At 35.1% G+C, this 15,046-nt stretch overlaps 1 protein-coding gene across 1 annotated transcript in view; it reads left to right on the top strand.

The window, feature by feature from the left end:
• The window catches only part of MALRD1 (MAM and LDL receptor class A domain containing 1), a 640,183-nt gene extending 635,440 nt beyond the window's left edge, over positions 1 to 4,743 (top strand). The window contains exons 39-40 of the mRNA XM_046679849.1: positions 1,479 to 1,554; positions 4,654 to 4,743. Of these exons, the coding sequence (XP_046535805.1) occupies positions 1,479 to 1,554; positions 4,654 to 4,734 (157 nt within the window). The 3' untranslated portion in view covers positions 4,735 to 4,743. The remainder of the gene's footprint in view (positions 1 to 1,478; positions 1,555 to 4,653) is intronic.
• The last annotated feature ends 10,303 nt before the right edge of the window (positions 4,744 to 15,046 follow it).

Below are 15,046 nucleotides of genomic sequence, written 5' to 3'. Positions count from 1 at the left end.
TTACTGAGCTTACTCCTCTGGGAACTTAACATTGACTGGTCTTGGAGGAAGAAAAGGCAAAGAATCAAACATCACATATTCAATTTAATTGGAACAACTCATAAGCATTCAATTAGTGGTTAAGGAATTAACAGATACTTGTTGCCTCATCATTTAAGAGTATATTTATGGGGGTTTTCCCCAAAAAATAACCCACAAAAATAGTTGCTATAGCCCTCTTCATTGATAAACAAAATACAGAGTCAGTGAGGGTGAACTGGTTAAGCTATTGAGTGTTTAAGCCAATTGCAAAGAAACAGCAGAGGTCAGAAATTTTAGAAGATGCTGAATCCACAGGGAGGATGTATTACCAGCCAAACACAATTACCCAGATTATGCTGCTGGGCTCACTAATAATGCTAAGTTTTGGAAGAGAACCATGTGGTTTGGTAGATGAAATAAGAGGCCATACCTCTGACAATTTCTTTTCAAAAAGCAAATCAATAAGAGCTTCCTCTTTACTACCTTTTCTTTTAAGATTTAAGGAAATAGTATTGATAAGCATATTGTCATTAAACTCTGATTAGGCAAAAATATTCTCGCATTATATATTTTTTCCTCTTGGTTGCCCTCAAGACATTGGCAATCATCCTTCCGTGATGGAGAATCTTCATCGTGTGTGTGTGTGTGTGTGTGTGTGCATGGATGGGATCCTTCCTTATATCTTAAAAGGCTGTATTTATTTGTCCGGTCATATTATTTTCATTCCTGTGATGGGCATTTTTCTTCATCAGTTGTGATCACCTACTCTAGGGCTAGTTGTCTTCTAATTAGTCTATTGACTCTTAAGTAATTAAAGCATAAAAAGAAAATCATCAATTAGGGGCCCAGTTAATCAGAGTAAATTATGCAGATCTAGACCAATTGAGATTACCAAAGACACGTCTCTTTATGATTCATGAAAGGAAACACTAACATAAAAAACTCTTCAAAGCACTCTTATTTGAATTTGCTGTTTAAAATGTTAATGAGGAAGACTCACCTGCTGCAGATCTATATGACAGACACTGTCATGACAAATGCTCTTTAGGATGTGGTAATTTGGCACTTTTCAAATCTAAGGGACTTCAAGGTGGCCTTTCCTTGTGACCAGTTCAGCCTTATATTACATTGTTCTTACTAACACTGTACCCTTTGTATTATTTAATATTTTAAGAAATAAATTTTAAGGCCAATTTATGCCACTTTTTTATTTGCCTGGGTTTATTTGAATCTAAATATTCAGAGGTAAAATTACATTTACTTTCGAGAATTTGGTTGCTTTGGTGTCCTACAAGAAAGTCTTTACTCACGGTCGTACATTCATAGAAATAAGTATGCTGGCTAGACAATGTGTCTCTCAAAGATTTCTACCAGAAAATAACATGAAAATGTACTGTGGTACATTTCAATACTTACTGGTTTTTTTTTTTTTTTTCTGTGGCCCTTTGTGATTTAAGGAAAACTAAAGGAAGTGTCAACTCTGCATTTGTTAATCCAGTTTATGCGAATTGGAGCAACCCAGAGAAAACAGAGGTAAGTGGTAATGGTGAACCATGTTGTTTCAGAAGCAGAAACGCACGCAACCAACCACAGTGTTGTCTGGACATGTTTCCACATCTTGGCTAAGAGGAATGTTTTACTGGAGTTATTCCATCTGAGGGAGGAAAGGAGTTTCACTCTCTCTAAATGTGTGATGAGAATTTTCCATTCCAGGACAGTTTCAATCTGCTTGTAAAATCAGTTCACTGTTAAATGGCTTTGTGATAGTTGTTCACACTCACAGAGAGCTGACAAATCTGGAAGGCATCAGTTTAACCCATTAGTCAGCTACCCACAGTAACTATTCATTGACTCTTCTTCATATTTTATTCTAAAAGACAAAAAGGAGGATCGCATTCGGTGTTCTCTTTAAATTTAAGTGTGGCAGTGAGGGCCATTACCTGATAACTCAGAAGAAGAAAGGAGAAATTAAAGTGCATTATATCTTTCTTGGCCATAGGGCTACTCTTTATTCGTGTAAAAGCAGTAGGCTAGAGAGAGAATGGCAGGTAAAATTTCTCTCATTCCTTTCTTAAGTAGGTAATATGAGCATTCGTTTGGGTGTAAATAGGATTAGCCGTGACACATCACTTCCTGTCTATGAAAGCTTCCTTCCATCTGATTTTAGAAATATTATATCAGATTCATTCCCTTGTCAAAGTGAGCACATAGAAAGCTAAAGTTTTACTTTTCCCGGATTATTTTTTTAATGAAAATAGGCCATAAACAGTTGTTACTGTTATTGAAAATTAGTAGTAACAAGGTGTCAAATCAGATGATTTCTAGTCATTTTAGAAGCTTGGTGATGTGATAGAAGTCTAACACAATGCTTAACTTTTCTATTTCTCTGTTTTCTTTTCCTTTTTTACCTTTTTTTTTTTTTGAGGAAGATTAGCCCTGAGCTAACATCTGCCACCAATCTTCCTCTTTTTGCTGAGGAAGACTGGCCCTGAGCTAATATCTATGCCCATCTTCCTCTACTTTATGTGGGACACCTTCCACAGCATGGCTTGACAAGCAGTGCCATGTCTGCACCCGGTATCGGAACCAGCGAACCCTGGGCCACCGAAGCAGAATGTGCAAACTTAACCACTGCACCATGGGGCCAGCCTGTGTGTTTTCTTTAATAATGATGTCATACGAACTTTTCATATTGTTTTAGTAGGAATAAAAGCAAGAAGTAAGATATTTCCCAGAGTACAGAAAGAATTAATTTAGATGATTTGTCAAGTCAATCAAGACCTAGAGTAAAAACAAAAATGTAGCCCTACTTAATGGATAATAAATAAGCAAATGCATATTTAAGGGACGTAAGTGTAATGTATCTTTTTGGCAAAGTAGGAAGGTGTAATATAAACTAATTTTCATTTTTACTAAAGAAAAGAAAATTTAATCTTTTTATCTTTAGCTTAGTTTAACTTTAGTGTCTGAAAGATACAAATGATGTAAGGAGTTAAAATATAATGTTTTAAAATTGACATTTTTGTATTAATATCACATAAGCCAGTAGTAATTAAAATGTTGCTAGGAAGGTGTTGTGCATCTTTTACTTTCTATGGAGAAAATGGCTTCTCTGGTGCACAGGAGGAGGACCATATCAAAACCCCAGCTTACAAGGTGCTTTCAAGACACTTTCTATTATGTGTGCATACAGCAGTGCAACTGATCACTCAAGAACCTTCGAAGCACTTTCTTCTTATTTTCTATTCTAATTAAAAAAATTATCCCTCTTTCACATTCTATTTTCCCTCCACTAAGAATGGCTATATAAGAAATCTTGTCATAGCTCTTGACTTTTGTTGCTATTTTGATTTCTATTGTGTTAGAGACAAATGTATTAATTAAATTAAGTGCACCTTCCCTGGCATTGTAACAGACAAATAGACTTTCTAAAATACTCTTCTAAACACTCTTAGCGAAAATTCTCATATTCTGACATAGAAATTGCGAAAATAGTATAATGAACCACCATGTACCCACCAGCCAACTTCAACAATTATTAACCAGGGTCATTCTTGTTTCACCTCTACTGTCACCCATTCCTTACACCCACCAGAGTGGTGGTGGTGTTTTTTTAGACTTTATTTTCTTTAGAGCAGTTTTACGATCATGGCAAAATTGAACAGAAAGTACAGAGAGTTTCCATATGTCCCCTGCTCCCATACATGCATAGCCTCTCCCATTATCAACATCCTACACCAAAGTGGTACATTTGTTTCAACCTACATTGACACATCTTTATCACCCAGAGTCCGTAGTTTACAGTAGGATTCAATCTTCGTGTCAAACAGACTTTTTAAAGCAAATCTCAGGTATCATTTAATTTCACCTGTAAAACTTCAGTTGTATCATTAAGAGATAACAACTTCTTAAAAATATAACCACAGTATCACACCTAAATATTTAATAATAATTCCTTGATACCAATCAAACATTCAGTCAGTGTTCAACCAACCCCAATTATCTTATGAATAAGTAGGTGGTTTTATATTTTTCGTTGAGGATGTTGTTGTCGCTGTATTTTTAAAATCAGGATCCATATAAGGTACATGCACCCAAATTGGTAGACATATCTCTTAAGTCTCTTTTAATCTCTAGGTTCCATTTTCTGTTATCTTTTCCTTGCAATTTATTTGTTGAAGAAATCAGATGGTTTGTCCTTTAGAACTTCCACATTTTAGATTTTCTAATATACTCTACAAAATATAATTCTCCCAAGTGAAGGCTATTGGTTTCTTTTTAATGTTTTTTGTTTTGTTTTGTTTAACCTACCTATAATCAATGCAGTAGGCTTAGAGAAACCAGCCCATAGAAAGAGAGTCAAGATACTGGCCACTGCATTCCCTCATCCCACCAGAGATGAGGATGAGGCAGTGGCTTCTATGCCCAGAGGACCTTGGGCACACACTGCAACTAGCCCTGTGTTAGCGGTTCAGGCAGTGTAGACTAGAGGTGTTGGAGAGAGTTGGGGATGCTCCAGTTATTACTCTGATGGAAATCCATTAAAAACCTTTCTGCATTCTGCATGATCTGGAAAGAAGTATCTTATTTTAATGCCTAAAATCCTAACCTTTTCAATGTGTTTTTCTTTAGAGTTCTGTATACTCCTTCTCAAATCCGTCATATGGCACAACATCAGGAAGGCTGGAGACCATATCTAATCATCTCAAATAGTACCCTCAAGATCAAGTGTGATCCAGTATGTGTAGTTTATAGAAAATTCTAGTCTGTGAAATCTGATAGAAACTCATGTAATAGTAAAACTAGAAGGGATTCAGAACATTAATGTAATTATTACATTTATGAATAAATTTTTGTACTGATATATTGAATATTTTCATGTAATCTGAATCAGAACCTTATCTTCATTGTATATCTGAATATTTTAATGAAGTGTTCCACTTAACTTTCTTATTTTCCTTTGATTTTATCATGATTATTTTTTAGTGGTGAATCAAATTGTTTCATATCCTAAATATAAAGAAGTTTTAAAATACTTACTTGTATGCCTTAGAGCTTAGAAACAAAGGTGAACTGACAATATACAAACTAGCAGGAATGGACAAATCATAGTAATCCTAATCAACATAACCATGAGTTAAAAGGTATTTCTGAATTTTGGAAAAAAGTTTGATAAATTATCATCCTAAACTTGCTTTCATTCAAATAAGCCTTTAACACCCACCTTATATAGATATAAAAATAATGCTAAAATATATGAATTAAGAAGTTTTGGCATGCAGGAAACTGAAAATTCCCTACTCAGATGGTTTAATGTGTCAATTATTATCCCACAAATCAGGAAATTGAGAAATAGGGCACCACTTTGGTTATTGTAACGGCTCCATGTCTTTAGCCAGGACTCTGGTTTCTTACAAGTTTCAGTTCCTAGGCTCTGTCCTCAGGCTAGCTCCCCTACAGGTTAGATGATGGCTACACAAGGTGCAGCATTATCTGGTTCACAGTAAAGTTCAGAGGCAGAGAAGGGCCCATTTCTCCTTGTGTCACTTTTTACCAGCAAGAAAACCCTTCTTCCTAGACACAGAGCCCATGTCAAGGCAACCCTGTAAAGGTGATAAGACCACCATGATTGGCTGACACCCTTCACTATACCCCGGGGCTAAGAATAGACCTATGAAGCTTGTCGTCAAGTAGATAAGGGTAACTACTCAAAGGAAGTTGGAGTCAGTTAGGAACAAGAAGGGGAACATAGCTATTAGATAAGCAAGTCAGCATCTGCTCTAAATAATAATAAGGAAATGCTCCTGTCTCCTGTGATAATGTTCCCTGGAACCCAATAGATCAGATAGAATGTGATTAGTGAGTCTATCCCAGCCTCTGTTCTCAAGAGTTTGGAGAGAGGAAGAAAAACTTTAGGAGTCACTATCATAAGATCCTTTGGGACGTTTCTGAGCTCAATGTAAGGTCAGTTGTACACAGGGTAAGTTTCGCTAGCAATATATTAGTGCCTTTTGTGAGAGTACAGACTGGAGAAAAATATTATTTTTCATTAACCTTGCAATAAATTAATCTCAAATTTTAGCCGAGTTAATTTCTTGAACCCCGTGAACTGCATTCTAATTTTGCTCTCTACAACTATCTTTTTTTAATAGCTGCTTTCCTATTGACACCAAAATTTCTGATCCTAGAAAAATTCACATGAGAGAGGATCGGTTGTTGTTGTTAAGTCTGGCTGCTAACACTGTGGGACATATGCATTTTTGCAGTTGCATTTATTTTAGCTTAAAACTATCATCCAAATATATTCAGGATCTTTGCCTAAGCTTACAGGATTGTTAAAGAAGCAGTGAGTTAAAATTTAGATATGGTCTTAGTAAAGACCTTGAAGCTACTACATGAAAAATGTGGGAAAAGTGTAATTTCTTCCAAAAGAGATAATAAAAATGATTCTCCAGCTTAAATTGGCTTTTTTCATAGGAATATTGAGGGAATTCATGACATATAGGTAGCTCCAGATTGCAAGTAACGATAGAAAATCAATAGAAACTAGAAATTAGAGTACTCTTAAGAGTATTTAAAATGTTTTTGAGGTGCAACTTAAGTTACATGCCTCCTAAAATGTTTAAATCAAACATTTTGTGAGGTCTCATCAACACATATGGCAATTCTGTGAAACTAAAAGAATGAAATAGATTTTTCTTATCCAATAAGTAGAAGAGGAATGTGCTTATGTTGTTTTCATAACTTAATGTGAGATTCAAAAATGAAAAATTAATTTTTATGTGTATCTTTCTTCCTCTGAAAACTTTTTGATATAAGTTCAAATTCACACAATTATGATTTTTAAAATAGGCAAAGGAAGAAGAAAAATAGAGGAAGACGGGACAAGAAGAAGTACACCAAGTTCATAAATTATATAACTCAGTTTTAAGTCAGGAAAACATCTCAAATTTCACACTGGACTGGAAATCCATTGAATTTTTGTTTTTAAGCTGGTGGATGTCAGGAGAATGGATCCCAAGGAGTATTGCTGACAGATTCTCAGGGCTTTTACTGCACAAATCTTTAAGACTATATTTGTTAACTGGATTCATGTGACCAACATCTTATTTCCCAAAATATGCTTTAAGCGTGTAATAATATTAATAACAACAGCAACAACAAATGCTAATAATTACTGATTATCTGCCAAATATACTGTTCTAAATATTTTACATGTTTTAACTCAGGTAAATGTAAATAGCACGCCGTATATGGCAGTCAGCCACGTGTGGATGTTTAAGGTGAAATTAAATACAATAAAAAATGCGTTTCTTCAGTTGCACTAGTCACATTCTGAGTGCTCAATAGCCACCTGTGGCTAGTGGCCACTGTACTGGACAACACAGAGATTATTTCCATTATCACATAAAGCTCTCTCGGACGCACTGGCTTAGAACAATGTTGAAATATTTTGCTATAAATAGCACAGCAGTAATCTCTATAAATCTAATAACCACTAAAAGTATTTCCCAGTATGTGTATTTTAAATAGAATCATCTAATTTTAGCATAATAATAATTACAAGTGAGACAGACTAGCAAATATATGTGATAAAGAAGTACATTTTAATAGTGATTTCTTGGCATATAAATGTCATATATCCTTCTATTATACCCATATCATCTTTGCCTATTCCTTATTCTACATTTAGATGGAATCTTGAAAAACTTGTATAAGAATTCACTTTTTCCTTTTCACCTTCTTGACCGTCAATCATTTTTCACACCAAGAATTAATGATTTGCGAATCCTTTAAATAATGACTGTCTGTGTTTGGCACTTAATGGCATGTACTTTAGATAAACCAACTACTATATTCATGGCAATGTCTTTTGCAATAAGTAGTCTTAAACTTCATTCTTAAAAATAAAAACTAGAGAAAATCCATAAAAGGACTATGAGGTTTTTTTCCAAAAAGTCATTTAAAAAATAAGATTTCAAGTATATCTTTCACTATCAGACCAATGACAGCTTTGTGAATCTTAACGTTACTATGCTTTTCTGTGTATCAACTTGCAAAACACTTTGCATTTCATTCTAACGTGTCTAGCAAACCAACGCAAGGGTTAATATCTAAAATAAGTAATCATCAAACTCAAGAACTTGCTCTTTAAATAATTACAAGTGGAAAGGCACCACTTTCTACAAGCACGCATTTTGTGAAATTTCAGTGAAACTGGGGACATACCATATCTTGAATTAAAAACTCTATAACTATGAATCAAAGTATGCATGAAAATAAATAAATAAATAAATGCTTATAATACTTAAGGATCTGCTTAAAAATTCAGACTAATATATGTCATTAAACATTCTGAGGGAGTGAAGTGCTCTAAAGAGCACATTTTCTTCTCCAGAAGGTGGAAGCAACAATAAAGAGCTTTCTATTTTTACAATTTTTTTAACATTTTATTTATGTAGGCCTGGTTCTGGCCCCTATTGAGACAATTTCCTTGGCGTTTTATATTTTTGTCCAGAGTTGTGTTACTAAGAAATCAGCTCAGGAAGAGACCAGCCCAGTGGTATAGTGGTTAAGTTCATGCGTTCTGCTTCAGTGGCCCAGGGTTCACAGGTTCAAATCCAGGTGCAGACCTGGCACCACTTGTCAGGCCGTGCTGTGGCAGCATCCCACATTAAATAGAAGATTGGCACAGATGTTAGCTCAGTGACAGTCTTCCTCAAGCAAAATGAGGAAGATTGGCAACAGATCTTAGCTCAGGGGCAATCTTCCTCACAAAAAAAAGAAGTGGGGGGGCATCCCCATGGCCAAGTGGTTAAGTTCACACACTCTGCTTCGGTGGCTTGGGGTTTGCCAGTTCCGATCCTGGGTGCAGACCTATGCATTGCACCTCAGGCCATGCTGTGGTGGCATCTCACATAGAAGAACTAGAATGACCTACAACTAAGATGTGCAACTATGTCCTGGGACTTTGGAGAGGAAAAAAAAACAAAGAGGAAGATTTGCAACAGATATTAGCTCAGGACCAATCTTCCTCACAAAAAAAAAAAAAGAAAGAAAGAAAGAAGCTCAGGAAATTAGCATAATTATTTGCAGTGAGTATAATATAATTTGGGGCCAATAAAAGAAATGCTAACACAAGGGATCAGGAATCAAAAACCAGTTTCCCTATCCAGTTTTATTTTTGACAACAGATATGAGGTAACCATTTAATCTGTTACTAACCATAAACTAATGATTAAAGAAAAAATTAGTCACTGTGGGATAATTACACTTGCCATTAATTTGTTCAACAAATATTTCTGAAGCAACATTTTCAGTGGAAGCAGTGAGACAGGCAATGGGACAGTGAGAGGAGAGCTGAGTAACAACTGCAGATCATGAGGCCTCACCCGCCCCTGGACGCGGACCTCAAAACGTTCTCTACTTATTAGCATTCCAGTTTCTTCAAGTATATAAAGTCAGAAATTAATAAAATAGAAAATGTTTATAAAATGAAGTGGATCAATAAACCTAAATGTTGGTTCTTTTAAAAAGAGTAACAGACACCTGATGAAACAAAAAATATAAACCTTTGGTGAAATAAATCACAAAATTAAAATAAACACTAAAGAAACAAATCAAAGAAAAAAAATAATACACAAATGGCCAATGTCAGAAATGGAAACCATATAATCACCAAAGAGCCTAGGAACCACAAGAAGATAGTGAAGATATTATAAAAAACAAAAACAAAAAGTTTTATCACCAAAATATCAAATTTCAGAGGAAATAAATTCTTGGGAAATACAATTTTCTAAAACAAATATGAGAAGAAACAGAAGACCTAAGTAGTCCTATAATAATTAAAGTAATTCATCCATACTTAATAATGTTCCTTCAAACAAAATTCTAGATTCATGAGATTCACTAGTAGATATTATAATACATTTAAAAAATGAATAATGTCAAACTTACACAAACACTTCAAGAGAATAAGAAAAGAGGTAATACTTCCTAACACATTTTATGAGTATAGCAGAATTTTGACACAAACCCTGACAAAGACATCACAATAAAGCAAAAATTTAGGTCAATGTTACTCATAAACACAGATGTGAAGTACTAAATATATATAATATACTACAAATATACTATATTACTGTTTTCATGTTTATTCCATGTTGTAAGTTTCCTTTAATTTTAAAAATAAATTGAGGCCAGCCCTATGGCCGAGTGGTTAAGTTCACAAGCTCCAATTTGGTGGCCCAGCCACGCTGAGGCAGCGTCCCACACAGCACAACCAGAAGGACCTACAACTAGAATATACAACCAAGTCCTGGGGCGCTTTGGGGAGAAGAAGTAAAAAACAAAAAGATTGGCAGCAGATGTTAGCTCAGGGCCAATCTTTAAAAACAAAAAAAATTTATTAAAAAAATAAATATAAATAAATTAAAATCATTAACAGAATAAGAAAAAAAGCACATGATCATTTTAATAGATGCATTAAAAGCATTTGGTAAATACAAAATCTGTTTATAATAAAAATATCTTATTGAAATATCTTAGTGAAAAAGACTCTTCCAGTCCCGGCATGAGCATTAAGCCCCCGGGGAAGCCTCTCTGCCTGGATGGGGGTGGGGTTGCCCAGGCCGGGGATGGCCACGGGGGCCCCGAACCAGCCTGGTCTGAGCTGTGGACTGAAGCCCCCAGTTTAGGGTGGACTGACGGGCAGAGATGTGTTTTTTCTCTAGACGGGCAGACACCCAGCCAGCTGGGTCCCTCCTCAGCCTCGCCTCGCTCCTGCCCCCAACCCTTCTCTGTTCCTCCTGCTTCAAGGCGGATGCTTCCCTCTCCAGCCTTCCTTCCAATTATTTCTGGTTCCACTGAACTGTGGCTGTGGACTGACCAGAACAGCACACAAAATAAAAGTTTTGTTCAAAAATGAAAATCTTAGAAAACTGAGAAGAGAACTTTCTTAATGTGATAAAAGGCAGCTACAAAAAACTCACAACCATTCTTAATGGTGGAATATTGATTTCAATTTGATATTAGGAATGAGCTACAAATAGGTACGATTACCACTTCTTTCAAAATATTTGAACTGTTTACTGGTGCTCCTAGTGGGAAAATAAGACATGAAAAAAGAAACAAAAAATGTAAATATTGGAAAAGAAAAAAATAATATTATGATTGTTTACAGATAGTATAATTATGTAATAGAAAATTTAGAATATGCTCCAGGTTAATTATTAAAATTAAGTATTGACTTTAACAAGTTCTTTAGATAACAAGAATAATATATAATACTCAACTGAGTATCTATATATCTTGAACAAAGAGAAAATGAATTATTTTAAATGAAACTATTTATAATAAATTAAAAAATTAATACATTGGAATACATCTTACAATATATACACCTAAAATATTGAGAGAGATTAAAATAGACATACAGATCAGTTTTTCCCAAATTGATCTGTAAAGTCAAATCCTATCAAATTCCTGCCAGATGTTTAAGATGTGAGAGCTGATTCTAACATTTTTATGGAAATGCAGTAGGCCAAATTTAGCCAAGAAACTCTGAGAGAATATGGCATGAGGTCTTCTTTACTGGATATCATATATAAAGTTAGAATAGTTAGTGCATTGTTGTGTTGGCATCAAGAAAGACAAATAGGCCAATAAGACAGAATAGAGATTCCAGAAAAGGATATACATATATATTGGTACCTGATTTACCCACGTGGCACTGTGCAACAGCGCAAAAAGTAGTGCACTTTCAATGATGGGCTGAAAATTTTGTTTCCATTTAGAAAAATAAGTGAAACATAATTCCCACTACATACTTTACATGAAAATCAATTCTAGGTGAATTTTGTTGTATATGTGAAGGTGAAAGGCACATTAATACACCTCCGAGACCAAACTAGAATATATAGAAAAACGTGATTATTATCTGTATGAAGGGAAAGACTTCTTAAACAATCAAAAAAGTAATCCCAAAAGAAAAGATTGGACATTAAATGTAGAAACTTCCGTTCAACAAATATACCATTAAAAGACAGTAAAGAATAAAGCACAGAGTGGAGAAGTTATTTGCAACACACAAACCCAACAAAGTACTTACACATTAAATATATTTTAAAACCCTGCAAATCAATGAGAAAAAAGCCACAGAAAAATTGGCAAGCCACTTGAACATGAAATTCACAAAAGAAAATGAGTCAATAAACATATGAATAAATCTTCAACGTTATAAGTCATCAGGCAAATACAGATTAAATGACCAGTAGATATCACTAGATAATAAGTTAAAATATACTACTAATTTTTACTACTGCTATGCCAGACACAATGGCTAAAATTTAAAAAAGACTGACAATACCAAATGTTGCTGATACGGACTGAATGTTTGTGGCCCTCCCCTCACAATGCATATGTTGAAACTCTAATCCTCAATGTGATGTTATTTGGAGATGAGGCCTTCAGAAGATCATTCCATATGAGGTCATAAGTATGGGGCCTTCCTGGTGGGATCAGTGCCCTTACAGGAAGAGCTTGCACTCTCTCTCCTCTCATAAGCACACAAAGAAGAGTCATGAGAGAATACAGCGAGATGCCAGCTGCCTACAAGCCGAGAGAAGAGGGCTCAGTATGAAATCTACCTTGCGGGCACCTGGATTTGGACTTCCCAGCCTCCAGAACTGTAAGAAATAAATTTCTGTTGTTTAAGCCCCCCAGTCCGTGGTGTTTTGTTATGGCTGCTGGAGCTGACCACGACAGGAACAAACAGCATGGATGCTGCATATGCAAAGTGCATATACCAAGGAAATGAAGCAACTGGACCCTCCACACTTGCTGGTGATGCTGTAAATTTGTCTGTCATTATCTACTAAAGCTGAGCATATGCATACCCCATAACCCAGCAATTCACCCCCTTCAGGAATTGCATACAGACATGCATCCAATAAACATATGCATTCAATAAAATGTGCAGTCAACAAAGTTGCATACATATGTGCACTGAGAAACATACGCAAGAATTATGATTGCTGCATTACTTGTAATAGAAAAAATTCCAAATATCTGTCGTGTGTGTGTGTATATATATATATATATATAATAACATGTATCATAGTAATAAAATAGAAAAATATATAGCAATGAAAGTGAAAAAGCTACAGCTACCTGCAACAACAATGATGAATCACACAAGGGTAATGTGGACTAAAAGAGGGTAGATGCAAAAATATCATATATATTAGGAATTATTATTAATTACGCAAGTCCAGATGGTAAAACTATGAAAGGAGATATACAATATTGACAATGCCCTCCTTTTTTTGACTTAGGTTACACAAGTATGATCTTTGTGATAATTCATGAACTATCCACTTTTAAATGTTTTTAATTTAGATACAATTCATATACCATAAAATTCAATATTTTAAATTGTAAAATTCAAAGGTTTCTAGCATATTCAAATGCTATGCATCCATTACCACTATCTAGTCCCAGGATATCTCTCTAAGCCCCAAAGGAAATCTCATACTTTTCTTGTTAGCAATCATTCTCAATTCCCCTCTTACCGCATCCCCTGGAAATCACCAATCTACTTTCCAGCTCTATAGATTTGCTTATTCTGCACACTTCATACAAGTGGAATCATACAATATGTGACTATTTATGTCTGGCTCCTTTTACTTAGGATAATGTTTTCAAAATTATCCATCATGTCATACATATCAGTACTTCATTACTTTTCATTGTTGAATAATATTCCATTGTATGGATATATCACATTTGTTTATCCATTCATCTGTTGATAGATATTAGGATTGTTTTCACTCTTTGACTGCTACGAATAGAACTGCTATAAACATTCATGTACAAGTTTTTGTGTGAACACATGCTTTCAGTTCTCTTGTGTGTATATCAAAGAGTGATATTGCTGGATCATTTGTAACTACGTTTAACTTTTTTTTTTTCAGGGAAAGATTAACAACCCTGAGCTAACATCTACTGCCTATCTTCTTTTTTCTTCTTCTTCTTCTCCCCAAAGCCCCCCAGTACCTAGTTGTATATTCTAGTTGTGAGTGCCTCTGGTTGTGCTCTGTGGGATGCTGCCTCGGTGTGGTTGAGGAGGGGTGTGTAGGTCCCCGCCCAGGATCTGAACCAGCGAAACCACTGGTCACCGAAGCGGAGGGCGCAAACATAATCACTCAGCCACAGGGCCGGCTGCTTATCTCTTTCCTGATAGTCTCTATCTCATGAGACATCATTCTCACACTTTCCTTTAGTTTATACACATAGTTTCTTTTAGCTCTTTGAACATATTTAAAATCACTTCAGGGCCAGCCCCCAGTGTAGCATACTAGCCAGCCATAAAAAAGACAAAATCCTGCCATTTGTGACAGTACAGATAGACCTTGAGGGCATTATGCTGAGTGAAATAAGTCAGACAGAGAAAAATAAATACTGAATGATCTCATATGTGGAATCTAAAACAACCGGCCTCAGAGAAAAAGAGAACAGACTGGTAGCTGCCAGAGGTGGGTGGTAGAGGGAAGGGGAAACAGATAAGTGTGGTCAAAAATTACAAACTTGCAGTTGAAAATAAGTTCATTCTTGGGATTTAATGTACAACATGGGGACTATAGTTTATAATACTGTACTGTGTATTTGAAAGTTGCTAAGAGAGAAAATTTTAAAAGTTCTCATCACAAGAGAAAAATTGTAACTACATCATATGATAGGTGTTAACTTATTGTGGTGATCATTTCACAATACATACATATAGCAAGTTATTATATTATACACTTTAAACTAACACAGTATTATCAATTATATTTCAATAAAACAAAAAAGTATAATTCCTTCACTATAAAAAATAATTTGTATTACTGAATGCTAACAAATTTGAAAATCTGGTAAAATTACTGATTTTCTAGGGAAATTCCAATTACAAAAATTGATTCAAGAGATGATAGAAAACATGGAGTAATAATCATAGAGCAATTGAGAAGGCAAAAATGACTTCAAA

The sequence above is a fragment of the Equus quagga genome, chromosome 12 (genome assembly GCF_021613505.1).
Source record: "Equus quagga isolate Etosha38 chromosome 12, UCLA_HA_Equagga_1.0, whole genome shotgun sequence".
Lineage (NCBI taxonomy): Eukaryota > Metazoa > Chordata > Mammalia > Perissodactyla > Equidae > Equus > Equus quagga.
Note: the sequence above shows the minus strand (reverse complement) of the source record. Positions and strands in the feature narration are given on the sequence as shown.